The following is a 16,438-nucleotide window of genomic DNA, read 5'->3' as shown; positions in this document are numbered from 1 at the left end:
CCTGGCTCAAACAAAACAAAACAAAACAAAACTCAACCCAAACCAAACAACAACAAAAAATCTGCAGCCGGGCATAGTGGCACATGCTTATAATCCCAGAACTCAGGAGGCTGAGGCAGGAGGACTGCTGCAAGTTCAAGGCCAGCCTGGGCTAACTAGTGAGCTGAACTATATACCTAGCCAAAAAAAAAAAAAAAAAAAAAAATCTGCAATGATTCTAAAGGCTACCTTGTATTTCAATCACACGTGATCAAAGACAAAGGAGTTCTCCATTAAACAGATTCATAAGAAAGACAAAAATACTTGCATTTCTATTTCCATCAAATTTTAAAAATGTAAAAGCAGCTTTTCTGAATATTTCTTAATTAACTATGCAAAATATTGCAGCAAAATTCTAATAAAGATCTGAAAAAATCAACGCTACAGATTTTTCTTTTATGATGCCACTTGACATTTTAACCATAATCTCTCTTATGTCTCTCTCTCTGTTTGAAGTGCATCTTAACAGGCCGGGGATTTAGCTCAGTGGTTCCACCACCTGCCTTGCAAATGCAAGGACCCAAGTTCCATCCCAGGTACCCAAAAAACAAACAAACAACTAATTGAAGTGCATCTTAATGGTTTGAGTCTACCAATAACAGTAATAATCTGGGTAAAAAAGTCAAAATTAGGGCCGGGTATTTAGCTCAATGGCACCGCGCCCGCCTTGCAAGCGCAATGTCCTGAGTTCAATCCCCAGTACCAAAAAAAAAAAAAAGAATGATACAAAAAAGTCAAAATTATACAATATACACCATTTTGTTTCCACACTTTGAATGGAAAGGAAAAATGGATATTTTCTTTAGGAAAACTTAGAACTAAGTTTAAATACCAAGTTCCCTTCAAAAGAACTGTCATAGTTCATAGCGATTTACCCAACAGATTCAAACATCTTTGAGCATTACCTTTGTATAGATATTGTGATTATATAATTAAACATCATTTTCTTTTAAAGTACACAAGAACCAAGACTCAAATATATTAAGATTATGGCTTCATGAATCCCACTGTTCCAGCCACAGCAAATTCAAAAGGCAGGTTATCCTTTTGCTTCATAATTTTAACTACGTATATGAAAAACTGACATACAACTAGATCCTGCACATTTTTGCATGGAAGTTCCAGAAATGATGAACAGCAGCTCTTCCCTCAGCATTCACTTATGAGCTGCCAAGAATAACAAAGGATGCTCCTTGCCTGGGGAATTAAACAAAGCTCCCTGTCTTCTTTCCCCTAGACACTGCGAACATCCTAAAAACAAAACAACACAAGCAGGACACAACACAGCTGGGGGACAAGTCTACTGAAAGCATCACCTCAAAGTGATTACGCAGAACCGACAGGGTAGTGTGCTGCCAAGGTGGGTAGTTCTTTGCCACATAGATGGTGCAGTGTGAGGGTCTCTGAGGTGGGTGCTTGTCAGTCTTCTACATAATAGAAAGGAAAAAACATTGCCCTTCATTAAAACAGATATGAGACTACTCCCCAATATATACTACCAATGCCTTTAACATTTAAAAATACACAAGCAGAGACAAACATGGTGCCGTACACCTGTAATTCCAGCACACTGGGAGGCTGAGCCAGGAGGATCACAAGTTCAAGCCCAACCTGAGTAACTTAAGAGACTTAGCAAGGCTCTGTCTCCAAATAAAAATAAAAATGGCTGAGTACAATGTACACAGCTCAGTACAAAGGCCCTGGATTCAATACTCAGTACTGCAAAAATTAAATTAAATTCACACAGGACTGTATTAGCAGTGGATATACACTACACATTTGAATGAAAGCAGCCTTAATTTCCATTACTGTTAAATGTTATTTGAAAAAGAATTAAGATGTGTTATGTACATGTACCAACTCCCATGATGAATATGATCATTATATAGTACAAACATGTAGTAATAAAACAGTTATCTGATCATTTTTAAGGAATAATCTTTTTTAAAAAATCTTTTTAAATGACTTCACCTTCCCTTTAGCTGGCATCATATAATTCTTGAGTCGTAATCTAAGGTCATGTGCTACTTCCATGAGATACTGTGAGGAACGAATCAAGATTTCATCCACAGGACCCGCCACAGGCCATGAAGCATTCATAATTGAGTTAGACTTTTAAAAAAACAAAAACAAAGGTTAAGTGAAATTAGTTGTTCAGTACAACTATTTTACAGTTCTTGCTTAGTTTTATACCAAGCCTCCAACTGTAACTGTGTGCTCGAAGTTTAAACCTGACTACACATATCACACTTCCACAGCCCCTGATCTAATGTTCCCTAGAATTCAAGCTGTGAAGTCTGACTCCACATTCTTAATTAGCATCCATTTGTACGAACATATTAATACCCACACACATATGCTCACTTTCAAAGAAAATTATGTAATGTTAATTTGCCAAATTTAATCATTATATAAATTATGCATACTCAGTTTTTAATCCTATTAATACAGCCAATAACCAAAGTATATCTATTCAGTATATAGATCATGAGTACATTTTTGGATCTTTCATGCACAAAAAATAGAAAACCTGGCTAGTAAGGTTGGAAAGGAGTTTTTTTTAATTTAATTTTATTGGTACATTTTAGTTATACAATATAATGACATTCATCATCAGAAATTTGTACCTTTACATAATGTCTCTTGGTTCTTATTTTTCCCCCTTCCCCTGCCCTCCCTTCAACCCCTCCATCACTCCCTATTTACAAAGACTTTGTTTCCATTTTTTCATTTTCTCATATTAATTCCATTCCCTTCTTTCCTTTCCTCTACCCCTCCCATTTCCCCTTCCCCTTTGCCCCTTTTCTTCCTATTTCACATTATCTATTATGCCTTTTAGTCCTTATTTACACTTTCAGTTTCTCACACCAGAGAAACTATTTGGTATTTACACGTGTGTCCTATTTATTTCACTTGAGTATCGCCTCAATGTGCATCCATTTAGCTACAAAAATGTCTCTAGTTTCTCGTTCTTTATGGCTGAGTAGTACTTCATTTTATTAAAAAACCACATTTTCTTTATCCAGTCTCCAGTTGATGGGCATTTGGGCTATTTCCAAGTTTTAGTTATTACAAACTGTGCTGCTATGTGCTGCTATGGGTGCGCATATATCACTGTGGTATGATTCTTTTAATTCTTTGGGGAATATACCCAGCAAGGGAATAGCTGGGTCAAATGGGACTTCCAGTCCTAGTTCTCTGAGGTATCTCCATACTGATTTCCACAGTGGTTGCACCAGTCAACTCTCCCAACAGCAGTGGAGCAGTGTTCCTCTTTCCCCACAGCCCTGCCAGCATTTGCTATTGGTTGATTTCTTGATAGCAGCCATTCTTTCTGGGGTGAGGTGGAATCTCAGCGTTGTTTTCATTTGCATCTCTCCAATGACCAGTGATGTTGAGCATTTTTTCATATGTTTATTTGCTGCTTTTATTTCTTTAAGAAACATCTGTTCATTTCAGATGCCCATTTTTGGACTGGGTCTTTATATTTGGGAGATCTGACTTATTTAAGTTCTTTATAGATTCTAGATAGTAGACCTTGTCTGAGGAACAGCTGGTGAAAATTTTTTCCCACACTGTGGGTTGTCTCTTCACTCTGTTGGTGGTTTCTCTTGCTCTGCAGCCTTTTAGAAAGAAGAGATCCCACTTTTTGATTGTTTGTGCTAGTTCATGGGCAACTCAGATTTTGTTCATAAAATCTTTTCCTACACCAATGTCTTCAAGAGTTCTATCTAACCTCTGTTCCAGCCGGTTCAGCATTTCTGTTTTAATATTTAGATCTTTAATCCATTTCGATTTTAGTTTAGTGCATGGTGAGAGATATAGGTCTGTTTTTACTCTTTGGCAAGTTGAAACCCAATTTTTCCAGCACAATTAAAGAGGCTATCTTTCCTCCAGTGAGGGTGTTTGGCTCTTTGGAAAGGAGTTATTAAACCAGCCAATCTATTTATCTGCAAGCCTGGGAGAAATAATTGAATTTATCTTCACAGTAAGAAGGCTAATATAATATCCCTGAATATGCAGTCTTATACATGCCAAGAATTTTGTATAAAACAAGAATATTTATGTAATATTTATGTGGTTCTTTGTTTATAAGCAGCTTATAACAGCTGTTTATAACATTCTCAATATTTTCCCTTTTTTAGCAGTTGGAAGAACAATTATTATATAGACATTTAAATGTACTTCATTTCCCAAGAGATGAGAATTAGGTGGACAATAATAGACACATGATCACATTTTCATAATACATGCATTGGGCATTAACCAATAAAGGCACATATATGACCTGCCTGTCTTATGTAGATGTTTTAACCTATTGTAATAATTATAATGATAAATTTAGTATTATTCCTAAAATACTATGCTATTTTCAGCTTTTTCTTCTCTTAACAGAGCCAAATACAGTAAATATCAGAAGACTTAATAAAGCCAAAATTTTACACCATTACAACATTTTATTACAATAAAGGTACCTTTCCCAGGAGTGTCCAGATGTGCTCACATAAGTGTGGACAGAATGGAGCCAAGAGAAGGGTCTGAACTTCAATAAACCGGAACACAAGTTCTCTGTGCATCCCTTCTATTGCCAATTCACGGTACTTATCTTTCGCGGCCTATAAAATTTGAAATTATTTACCATTCCTTTCATTTTACTTTAAAATAAAAGAAAAAAATTCAGCATCTTGGTTTCAAAGCATTTTAGGATTTTAGTCTTTTAAAATTCTGTAATAATTATATTTTATCTTTTGAATTTGCAAGTAAATGTATGATCAATCTTTGTCCAAAGGATAGTCCAGCTTTATATTAATGATTTTTGAGAAAAAATATGTAAAAAGGCTTTCTATAACTGAAACAAAAAAGTTCAACAACTTTAACTGTGTACGAAGGGTAAATGCTCTGAACAATAAAAAATTTTTTTTTGGTACCAGGTATTGAACTAGGGACCTTATGCTTGCAAGGTAGGCGGCAGCACCACTGGGCTAAATCCCCAGCCCATATAAAATATTAAATATAAAAAAAAATACTATGAATACAACACATTGATATGCTCAGCACCTATCTTTATTTAACCACCTATCTTTATTTGTCTCTGAAAACAAAGTTACATAAACCCGATACATTTGTGACATTTTACAAAATTAATCAAGTAAAGTTGGATTCTTACTCTAACCACTTGAAAACTTGAGTAAATACTGACACCTTGTGGAAAACATGTAAAAATATTTGCTTTCAAATTAACAGCAATTAATTATAATTTTGCCTTCATTTTATCAATTTAAAAATGTTTTCCTTGGATTAGAGATGTAGCTCATGATAAAGTGCTTACTTAGCATGCACGAAGCGTTAGGCTCAATCCCCAACACCACATGCACACACATCTGGAATCTGAGGCAGATAATTAAGACTTAATCTTATTAATGCTCAAGGATCAAATGAAGAATATTTTATAATTTTTTTTATTTTTTTGTTACCGGGGATCGAACTCAGGACCTTGTACTTGCAATGCAGGCGGCGGAACCACTGAGCTAAACCCCTGGCCCCTAAATGAAGAATTTTTTTATAGTAAATGATACAAAGAAAAAATATCAAAGAAATTACTTAAGAATCACAACTTATTGAAGAACTTAAAAGCTTGGCAAGATTTTCATTCTGCATGTTAGACATACAATTATGTTATAGTAGGAATAAAAAAGGGGGAAAACACATCATATTCACTTTCACATGTTTTATACATACCAAAAGAATAGCATACCTGAAACTCAAAAAACCCTGTTTTCAAAGCTTCTTTAAACATCATTTTTTCATAGTTTTGATCTGTTTTTATAATTCCTGCATTCATTTCACTATTGAATAGGAAAAAAGGTCATTGGGTTTAAAGACAATTTTATATATATGTATATATATATATAAAGCTGTTGCATATACTAATAAGTAAAATGAGAGTATCTGAAACATTTCAAATTGCTCAATACAAAGCAGTCTTTGTGCTCTTTAAAACTATTATAGTCACTCTATTGTGTATCCACCCTGAGTACTGTACCACTATCTTTTAGGGTTCCTATTTATGATAACAGTTAATAATGCATGTTTTAAAATTCCTTGATAGAAGCTTTATTATGAAGCTCAAATACAACATGAAAAGAACTTAACTAAGGTTATAGCCAGCCTTTAATTACTGCATTGTAAATAACTGATACTGGACACTAGAAAAAGATTTGCACTACCACCTCAAGCACTTCTTAATTTGGCCTATTTTGGTACCAATCTTTTTTTTTAATCTTCTACCTCTCCCCTCCACATGCTGAAAGTCAAATATCAAACCCTTTCCATGTCTTATACATGCTCTTTCCTTTTATTTATTTTTCAAGAAACCCAGAATCCATACATCTCAGAATTATCTTTATCCTTATTATTGCATTTACAATGGGTTGAATGTTTGTCTCTCCTGCTAGACAAGAATTTTGTCCATTTTTTTTTGAGACAAGGTCTTATTATGCAGTTCAGGCTGGCCTCAAACTCACAGTGATCCTTCTGACTCAGCCTTTCAAGTACTAAGAGTATAGGCTTTAAGAATTCTGTCTTACCTTTGTAACACCAGTGCTTAGGACAGCTCCTGATATGAAGAGGTTGACAATGTCTTTTGAATTTAAAAAAACTTTTCTCCATTTCTTTTAACCTACTTTTCCTTTAATCATTCTGCCCTACTCTAATACAAGACAGCCCATAAAAATGGTTATAAAAACAGGAACAGGTTTTAGAGACAGAATAACACATCCTTGTAATCCTACCTACTTGGGAGGTGCTAAGGCAGGATGATCACAAGATTAAGGCCACCCTGGACAACACAGGGAGACCAGGTCTCAAAAAAAAAAGACAAAAACAAGTTCATATCCCAAGTTTTCTTTTTTATTTTATTTTTATTTTTTATTTTTTTTTTGGTACCAGGGATCAAACTCAGGACCTTTTGCTTGCAAGGCAGACACGGTACCACTGAGCTAAATCCCCGGCCCTCCAAGTTTTCAATACTAGCTTCCAGGTATTTAGTAAAGTATTTAATTTTCCTAAGGTTCAGTTTCTTTATCCACAGAGCAGAGAAGTAATACCGTTATAAGAGTGCTTGGAGGCTAAAACCAGACAATGGATGCAAAGTATTTAGCATCATGCCTGGTACAAGTAAGTCTTCAATGAATAATAGCCATCATTATCATCTAATTTATTTTAGGGGGAAAAAAAAGACAACTCTACAAAATGTTTGGGACCCATAGATTACCTGGCAAAAACTCTATCATTGAAAGTGCTGGCAGGACCACTTCTTAGGCTGTTCCAGTTGGCAACCATTTCTTTCACCCATTCCACCCAGGTGTACAAACGGAGAATACCTGCATCTGCCATGGCTTCCACAAAGTTGGCATCTTCAACAGTGTCACCAGCATCAGCCAGAGCCAGGCGCATTCCTGAAGGAAGGGAAAAAAGTATCAATGAATTAAAACACAGTTAATGAGTATCAATCGTACACCCACCTGGGTACAGTACAAACCCCAGGTATAAATTAAGAAATAACATTAGGGCGGGGGATTTAGCTCAGTGGTGCCACGCCTGCCTTGTAAGTTCAAGGTCCTAAATTCAATCCCCAGTACTGGAAAAAAAAAAAAGAAATAACAAATGTTTTAAAGTACTGTCCTAGATCAACAACAAAAATAAAATCACCAATAGCAGTAGGGTCTATAACTATGTTGCTGAAATATTTGAACCATCTGTATCAATCTGCATAGTATATGTTTCTTCTGAGTCATGTTGAGATATGAGATAAAGTAATCTTTAATGAGGCACAGGAAGAAAACGATAAATGGGATACACATTTCTTTGTGATTTCCCTATCAACATCTCAGCCTCATTTAGAGGTAGCAAAACATTATAATATTTAATGCATGAGATCACACACTGGTATCCTGTTACACAAATTATATTTAATTTCTCAGTCCTAAAATTAGGTTCTCCCAAGTTTTTTGTAAATTAAACTTTAGTTTCTTGATTCTCATTTCTTAGTACTATCAAAACTTTCCATTTGAAAATATTCTTTTTTTTTTTTTTTTGGTACCGGGAATTGAACTGGGGACCTTGCCCTTGTGAGGCAGGTGGCGGCACCACTGAGCTAAAACCCTGGCCCAAGAAAATATTCTAATAAGACTATTAAATACACTACCAGACATATCACTAGAATGAAACATTGTATTGCTGAAAAAAAAGAAACACATTATGCTCCAATATGGAATAGTCTCAATACGAACTGTTAAGTGAAAACAGCAAAGTACAGAAACAATTTATGCAGTATGCTATCCTCTGCGTCTTAAAGACAGAAGACGAGAACTTGTAACATTGAGCTAGGTGTGCATTAACTGTCTTTCAGAATATACAAGAAAGTAAAAGAACTGGCCAAGGATTTAGCTCAGTGGCACCGGAGCCTACCTCACAAGCACAAGGTCATGAGTTCGATCCCTGGTACCAAAAAAAAAAAAATTTTTAGCTTTTTAAAGTAACTTCATATTTACAGAAAAAAATATAAAAAGCAATACAGAGAACAAATGTATCATTCAGCCTGCTTCATAAATGTTTACAACATATAACTACAGTATCAAAGCCAGGAAGTTAACATTAGTCCAATACTAAACCAAATGAGACCTTTTCCAATGTTTTCCTCTCTCTATTCCAGAATCCAATTCAGAATTCCACATTGGATTTAATTCTTGTGTCCCCTTATCTCTTCAAATCTGTGACAACTTCTCAGTCTTTCCTTGCCTTTCCTGACCCTGACACTTCTAATGAATACTTTTTTTTTCTTTTTTGGTACCGGGGATCAAACTCGGGTCCTTGTGCTTGCACAGCAGGCGGCGAAACCACTGAGCTAAATCCCCGGCCCTCTAATGAATACCTTTTAACAGAACTGCTCTCAACTTTATTTTTGTTCAATATTTCCTCATGATTAATTGAGGTTAAACTTTTGTAAGGGTAACACAAATAACACAAAACAGATGCTGTGTCCCTCTCAGGGTACTCTAGGAAAGTACATGATATTGGTATTACTTACCACCAGTTTACTAATCTTTATCACTTGGTTAATAAGATGGTACGCACCAAGTTTCTCCATTTTGAAACTATTATTTTTCCCTTTTTAACTAATAAGTATCTGGAGAGAAATAATCTTAAGAATATGCAAATACCCTGTTCTTCTGAAATTTTCACTCACTAATTTTAGCAACCATTGATGAATCCTGCCTATAATAATTATGATCATGTTGCTCATCTAATGGTACTTTTATATTTCACTCAGTATTTCCACATTTATTAATGAGACTTCAAAGGAAAATGTCCCTACTACCCTACTGATTTTGGGGGAGGGGGGCAGAGGGACTGCGACAGACTACATAGTTCAGGCTGGCCTTCAACTGTGTAGCCCAGGATGGCCTTGAACTTGCAGCAACCCTGCTTCAGCCTTCTGAGTGCTGGGATTACATGCCCAGCTGATTTTAGAATTTATTTTACTCATTGGATTATAATCCAGTACTATCATTATTTACTATGTTTTCTAAATTGTCCTAGCATGGGTCACTGGAAACTCCTTCCAGTTGGTTCTTGCGTCCTTTCAACATGTCCCCATCTAGGGCTTGGGGATGTAGCTCAGTGGTAAAGCACTTGCTTAGTAAGCACAAGGCCCAGGGTTCAATCCCAACCAATGCAAAAAAACAACAAATCCCCATCCTTTTTAAGCACTTCTTCATTTTCGAGATGTTCCCCATTCATTTTGTATTTTCCCTTCCTCAGCCCTTGAATTAATCACCTCTCCTAAGAGTCCTGGTTCCTTTTCTAGGAGAACAGTATCTAGAAATACCAGATTTTTGTTTTGTTTTTGAGACAGGCTCTTATTATGTAGTACAAGAATAATTACTATGGTTCTAGGAGTCACAGGTACAAAAAGATAGACTCAGAGTAGTTAGTCTTTAATAGCCAATTTCCATTCTGTCCAAGTCCATCTATCCCACAGATAACTAATCTGTCTGGTTTCTAGCTTATCATCCTAGTGTCCTTTTTAAAAATTAGTACTTGCGGGCCAGGGATTTAGCTCAGTGGTTCTGCCGCTTGCCTCACAAGCACAAGCACCGGAGTTCAATCCCCAGTACCAAAAAAAATATTAGTACTTGCATATATTTATATCTGTTATTTTACTAAGTGGCATGATAAATTAGTCTTTTGCACAGTTTACTTTTTTGATTTTGTTTTGCTGTCACTTTAAAAGTATATCTTGGCTTCTCAAGAAGCTAAGGCAAGAGGAGTCCCAAGTTCAAGGTCAGCCTAGGCAACTTAAAGATCCTGTTTCAAAAAAAAAAAAAAAAAAAAAGGCTGGAGATATAGCTCAGTGCAACAAGGGGTCCCTGAGATCAATTCCCAGTACCAAAATATATGTGTGTGTGTGTGTGTGTGTATGTATTATACACATATATAATATGTAACATATAAGACATGTTTTATATGTAATCATATATGCTATATAATCATTTAAATATATATATACTCATATATATAATTATATATACTATATAATTGTTTGAAAACAAAAATGAGAAAGATCTCTATAAAAGATATAGTGATTTCAAGATCTTGTTTTTAACAACTACACAGTACTCCACTATGAAGTTGTACAATAGTTTATTCACTCACCTTCCCATAAAAAGGCACTTGAGTGATTATAATATTTTCCAACAACAAACAATGCTACAGTAAATAATGGATATATTTTTGCACTGTTGGAGGTACGGCTTCAGGGTAAATAACTAGAAGTGGAACTGTTGGGCTAAAAAGAGAGCTGGGCATGGTGGCGCGTACCTGTGATCCAGCACTCTGGGAAGCTAAGGTAGCAGGGTCAAAAGTTTGAGACCAGTCTGGGCAACTCAGTGATACTCTGTCTCAATATAAAAAATAAAAAAGGGCTGGGAATATAGCTCACTGCAAAGGCCCTGGATTCAATCACCAGTACCATAACAGAAAAAAAAGATAAATTTTGTTGAAAATTGCCAAATTTGTCTCCAGGAAGGCTGTATCAAATTTGCATTCTCACTAGCGAAGTATGAGAGCTATGCATGTGGAGAAACTGATGATTCTGTCAACTAGATAGTGAGGAGCTTAGAAAAGGGAGTATTTTCAAAGCACACACTTTTTATGTTTTCTGAATTTCAAATCCTATGAATGTATTACCTACTCAAAAGCAATGCATATTTCTAAAATATATTCCAAGGAGTAAAAATAGTTCATTTCCAATAAAAAGAAACCAAGAACTCCAAATGAGCCAGCCACGAGCAACAAAAAGTATCATGATGGGCCGGGGATTTAGCTCAGTGGTTCCGGCGCCTGCCTTGCAAGTGCAAGGTCCCGAGTTCAATCCCCAGTATCAAAAAAACAGTACCATGATAACGATTAGCTAAATAAGAAAAGAATGGTTCCTTCAGAATACTCAGTACTGTACATTTCTTTTCTTCATGAAATACTACTAAAATGTATCAGTGCTGAGGCCAGGCAAAATATTTTTTTTCTGAAAAGAAATGTTCCCAGGTTCGAATCATCTATGAAAGTATCAAAAACAGAAGAAAGTATCTTGGAAAAGCTTCCTACAACAACCCTAGAATCTTAGTAATTAAAATTATAGTGAGTCTCATTTAAAAGATGACTTTAACCTCAGATGTAATTTATTCCTGAACAGATGTAAATGTTACATTTATCCACAAAGAAAATATGAATATTTAAAAATTTTGTTAAAAGAGAAAAATTAAAACATTAATTACCTTGTCTTGTGTAATCTAAGGAGAATCAGAACCTATATGACAGCAACAAGAAAAATGCATACTGTACTCACCATCGGCTGAAAATTTGTCAACAGCTTGGCCCAAAGTGAGGAAGTTGCCTGTGGATTTTGACATCTAAAACAGAAAGTCAATGATCAGAGATTAAGAACTATATATATAAACAAGCCAAGTCAGCCAAATAAAATTAAGTAAGTTGGCTATCATGAGATTTTAAAAAAGGAATTTGAAACACAAAAATAAAAAGGATGATGTAGTTCAGTGGTGGAGCACTTGCTTAACATCACGAGGCCCTATATTCAATCCCTAGAACTGCTGATAAAATGAAATAAAATAAATTGCACACAAAACATAAAGTAACTTTACATGAATTTTAAAGACACAAAAACCGAAGGTGATCCAATGAAGTGACTTGTCTGGGTGACAAAGCCAAGACAGGGATCTCCAGTCTAACACTGAGGACACAGCGATTTCCATTGGCCTACAAGGCCCCAGGTAACTGGGGTCAGCAAGCGGAACGATTCCACTGTAAACAGAACACTTCCGCTGCTAACAGAAGAAAGAGCTTTAGAGTACTCAGAGACATTCAGAAGAGGAATGGGGTAGCTCATGAGGCTAGAGTTAGGATTTTAACAACCCTCTTGTCATTACAGTAACAACAGATAGTTGTTTAAATTGTGCCCTGGGTCACACATCTAGAAAAGCACTGGCAATCTTTAATGTTTTAGAATTTTTATGTTAGCATAACTTTGGTGATACCAATGAGGTGATTATTACATCAATTTTATATAATTATGGCAATAAAATATCTTGTTCTAACAAAATCAATATAGTACAACAATATTCAGATAGATTTAATATCTTTTTTTTTAACTGGGGATTGAATCCAGGGTCTATGCACTGAGCTACATCCCCAGACCTTTTTATTCTGAGACAGGGTCTTACTAAGCCACCAAACTGCACAAACCTGGCAAAAATTTGTGATCCTCCTGCCTCAGCCTTCCAGAGTGGTGGGATTACAGACATGCACCAACATGCTCAGCATGGGGGGCGGGGGGGTCCACTTTCAAGAGGCAACAAGCCTTACCTTCTCAGAGTTGAGGAGGAGATGTCCATTTGCTCTCACAGCTTTGGGCCATTTGTCACTTCACAAGTAAATGTTTAAAGACAAAATTTAAAGAAAGATTGTGGTTTAAACTTAAAATTTTGAAGAAAATGTTAATAGATTCATAAAAGTTTGCTAAGATAATGTCCACAAATATTAAGTGCAGTCCTGGTTTGTTTTTGTTTTAGTCCTGGGGACAGCATCCAGGGCCTCGCACGTGCTAGACAAGCACCTTACCAAAGAGTTACACCCCCAGCTGCAGTCCTTTTAAAAATCATATAAATTATGACACCAGCATACTGTACAATGATATAATTATTTTAAATATATAAACAGGGATAAAAGTATGACTATAAAGATCTTTTAAATATATTATGTGAAAAAAATGAGACTAGTGTATATAATGTGGTATCACTGCATGAATTTAAAATTATATCTGATGCCTGTATATTCATAAACATTTTTACCAGGAGTAATCCCAAGAAACCAATAGCAGTGATGAACTTTGGGAAGTAGAATATCACACGTGAAAGTTCATTTTTACATTTTCAAACTACATTCATTCATTCATTCATTCATCCCTTCATTCTAGCAATGAGATTGTATGGGTCACCGGAAATGAAAACAAGAGTTCTGGACCAGACTCTGGTTCGCATCTGGCTCTGCCCCTTACTATCTGGGCAGCTTTGGGTGAGTGCTTGACTCTTTTTGATTCAGTGAGATTTTCTGTCTGTAAAATGTGGATATAATAAAAAGACTTTCTCTAAAAGTTATAGAGAGAATAAAACCAGTTCCTAAAAAGTGTCTGACAGAAACACTTCATGTTATTACTTATCTGTAATTTTTTTAAAAAAACTAATAAATGTAAAAAAAGAAAGGGTGCCTTTAAAGGGATAAAGATTCTGTTTACTAGTAAAAGTTACTTCTGAGAGACCCAATTGCTCTAAAAATACATTTTTTAAAAAGATGTTTATTTAAAATAAATAAATAAATAAATAAATAAATAAGATGTTTATTTGCTTATCTAATCATTGCCCATACACCCAATTTCTGAATCTTGTTCAGGTGGATCTTTTTTTTTTAGGTAGTACTGAGGAATCCAGGGGAGGTCATCACTGACCTACATCCTGGCCCTCTTTTTTTCAAGACAGAGTCAACCTAAGTCACCCCGGCTGGCCTCAAGTTTGTAATCCTCCTGCTTCAACTTCCCAGTAACTGAAATTACAGGTATGTGTTGTGCCTGGCTAAAACTACATTTTAAACAATAGAGAAAAAATTATATGTAGTATAAGAACAACATTAGGCTTATTTTATTCTAGTACCTCAAAATCTTCATTTTTTTTTTTGTCTTTTTTTTTGAAACAAGGTCTCACTATTTAGCCCACACTGGCCTCAAACTCAAAGTGATCCTCCTGCCTCAGGCCCCTGAGTGCTGGGCTCACAGGCGTGCACCACCACACCCAGCTTCCTATCATTCTTGAGGGGAAAAAATATATATATATAAATCTAAATACAAGAAATCATATGATATTATTTTGATTTTATAAAATAGAATTTGGAGGAACTAGAGGGAAAAGCAGAGATACGTCTGGGTCAAGAGGGAAAAGAATGGAACCACACAGTATGTGGACCCAGATTCTAGTCAGAACACTGCTACCAGCTAAAAAGCTAGATTCTTGAGGTCCTGAACTATACAGGGCAGGTCCCTTCCAATCCTATCACTGCAGACCTGTCTTATATTCTGGCATCTAAAAGGTCAAATGAATTACCAGCACCCCAACAACGAATCTGAAATATGACTTGTGGTAGCCTGAGGTAGGTTATGAGGATTTCTATACACATAAGAGAAGGCATGCTTTCTACATTAGTATAAATTAATATAAGCAAAGTAACGTCACTGGCAAATCTAGCTAGATCTTCCACAATAATTTCTTAAATATTTGAAGCCACAAGATCTCTGTTGACAATAAATTCAGTCCATATCTATTTAAGCATTCACCTTTGTTCTGTCCACATAGCCACATGATTATAAAGCCAATATGAAAGATGATTTGGAATAAGATCCTTGCCAGAGACTCGAAGATCCACAGGGTACCAGAACTCAAACTCCTGCTTTAACTGATCTAATTTTTCCTTTGCGATTTGAGTCTTAGGAAACGGAGCAGCCTTGAAGAAAATATAATCCCAAACTTCCTTAGTCATCTGTTGTGGTCTGTATTAAAATAAAACAAAAAATATATTTACAATTTGAACCCAGAACCTTTCCACTGAATAGATCCCCAGCCTTTTTTTTTTTTTGGTATGGGGGGATCGAACTTGGGTCCTTGCACCTGCACAGCAGGTGGTGAAACCACTGAGCTAAATGCCCGGCCCCCTCTTTTTTTTTGAGACAGTCTCAGTCGCTAAATCACCCAAGCTAGACTTGATCTTGTGATCCTCCTGCCTCAGTCTCCCAGAGTGCTGGGATTATAGGCATGTAACAACATGCCCACCTAGGAATCTTTTTTTTCTATTTTTAAAAAATTTTATTTCACATAAATTTTATACATGACAAAAGTATTATATGCTTGAGCCTGTCTCCCAAATAGATTTTTTAAGTTAAATCTTTCTTAATGTAGTTATAGTAACAAATAAGAATGGGCTCCCATTAAAATGAAGAATGGAAAATAATAATAGAGGAGGGGCTATATGTTAATTTTTCTTGATTTCATAGTAAAAAACCCAAAACTATTGTGACAAAATTCTCCTAAATGAACTCTTCAGAAAACTAATATAAAAGAAACTGTTCAATACATAAATCAAAAGATGACAATGCTTACTAACAAACTCTGTTCCTTTGTGTTAACTATTTACCAACCTTATCCCCAGTGGGGACTCTGCCTGTCCACGCAAGTCATCCCCCTGTAACAGGTGTGCAACTGTGTAAAAGGCCATGTAAATCGTGGAGTCCGAGAGAGACTCAATCAGCCACTGCTCATCCCAAGGCAAGCGAGTGCCTGGAAAAGAAAAAGAAAATGAACACTAGAGGAACCGCAGACACATCATTCACCCAATTCACATTTTTAACAAGAAAATGGCTTTTACAAAGCTACTTATTTAAGAAAGTTCATTTTGCTTTATGTTGCTTTTGGTGGTACAGGGATTGAACCCAGGACCACTTTACCACTGAACTATATCCTTAGCCCTTTTCAGTTTTTATTTTGAGAAAAGGTCTCACTAAATTGCCCAGGTTGGCCTCAAACCTGTAAACTTTCTGAATCAGCCTCCTCAACAGCAGGGATTACAGACACGTGCCACCATAACCAGCTATGAAGTTTTTAAATTCTTTTTGATTAATAAAAATAAAAGAATAGGCAAAAAATAAACTAGTAAAGCTCTGGAGTCTTTTTATTTAAAAAAATCACCCAAGGGCCAGTCCTGAGTTTGATCCCCGGTATTGCAA

General features: G+C 35.8%; 1 protein-coding gene across 4 annotated transcripts in view; it reads right to left on the bottom strand.

Moving 5' to 3' along the window:
* Lars1 (leucyl-tRNA synthetase 1) overlaps positions 1 to 16,438 on the bottom strand; it is a 64,063-nt gene that overhangs the window by 12,808 nt on the left and 34,817 nt on the right. For all 4 annotated transcript variants that reach the window (XM_021266161.2, XM_004854345.3, XM_087180630.1 and 1 more), the window contains 9 exons: positions 15,854 to 15,992; positions 14,996 to 15,208; positions 12,979 to 13,036; positions 11,945 to 12,008; positions 7,313 to 7,496; positions 5,795 to 5,885; positions 4,515 to 4,655; positions 2,011 to 2,151; positions 1,356 to 1,466 (listed from right to left, as the gene is read on the bottom strand). In XM_021266161.2, the coding sequence (XP_021121820.1) occupies positions 1,356 to 1,466; positions 2,011 to 2,151; positions 4,515 to 4,655; positions 5,795 to 5,885; positions 7,313 to 7,496; positions 11,945 to 12,008; positions 12,979 to 13,036; positions 14,996 to 15,208; positions 15,854 to 15,992 (1,142 nt within the window). The remainder of the gene's footprint in view (positions 1 to 1,355; positions 1,467 to 2,010; positions 2,152 to 4,514; positions 4,656 to 5,794; positions 5,886 to 7,312; positions 7,497 to 11,944; positions 12,009 to 12,978; positions 13,037 to 14,995; positions 15,209 to 15,853; positions 15,993 to 16,438) is intronic.

This window comes from Heterocephalus glaber, unplaced genomic scaffold, assembly GCF_053883595.1.
Source record: "Heterocephalus glaber isolate CG9 unplaced genomic scaffold, H.glaber_assembly_v1.0 deba00001463, whole genome shotgun sequence".
NCBI classification, from domain to species: domain Eukaryota; kingdom Metazoa; phylum Chordata; class Mammalia; order Rodentia; family Bathyergidae; genus Heterocephalus; species Heterocephalus glaber.
This window is presented reverse-complemented; position numbering and strand designations above follow the sequence as displayed.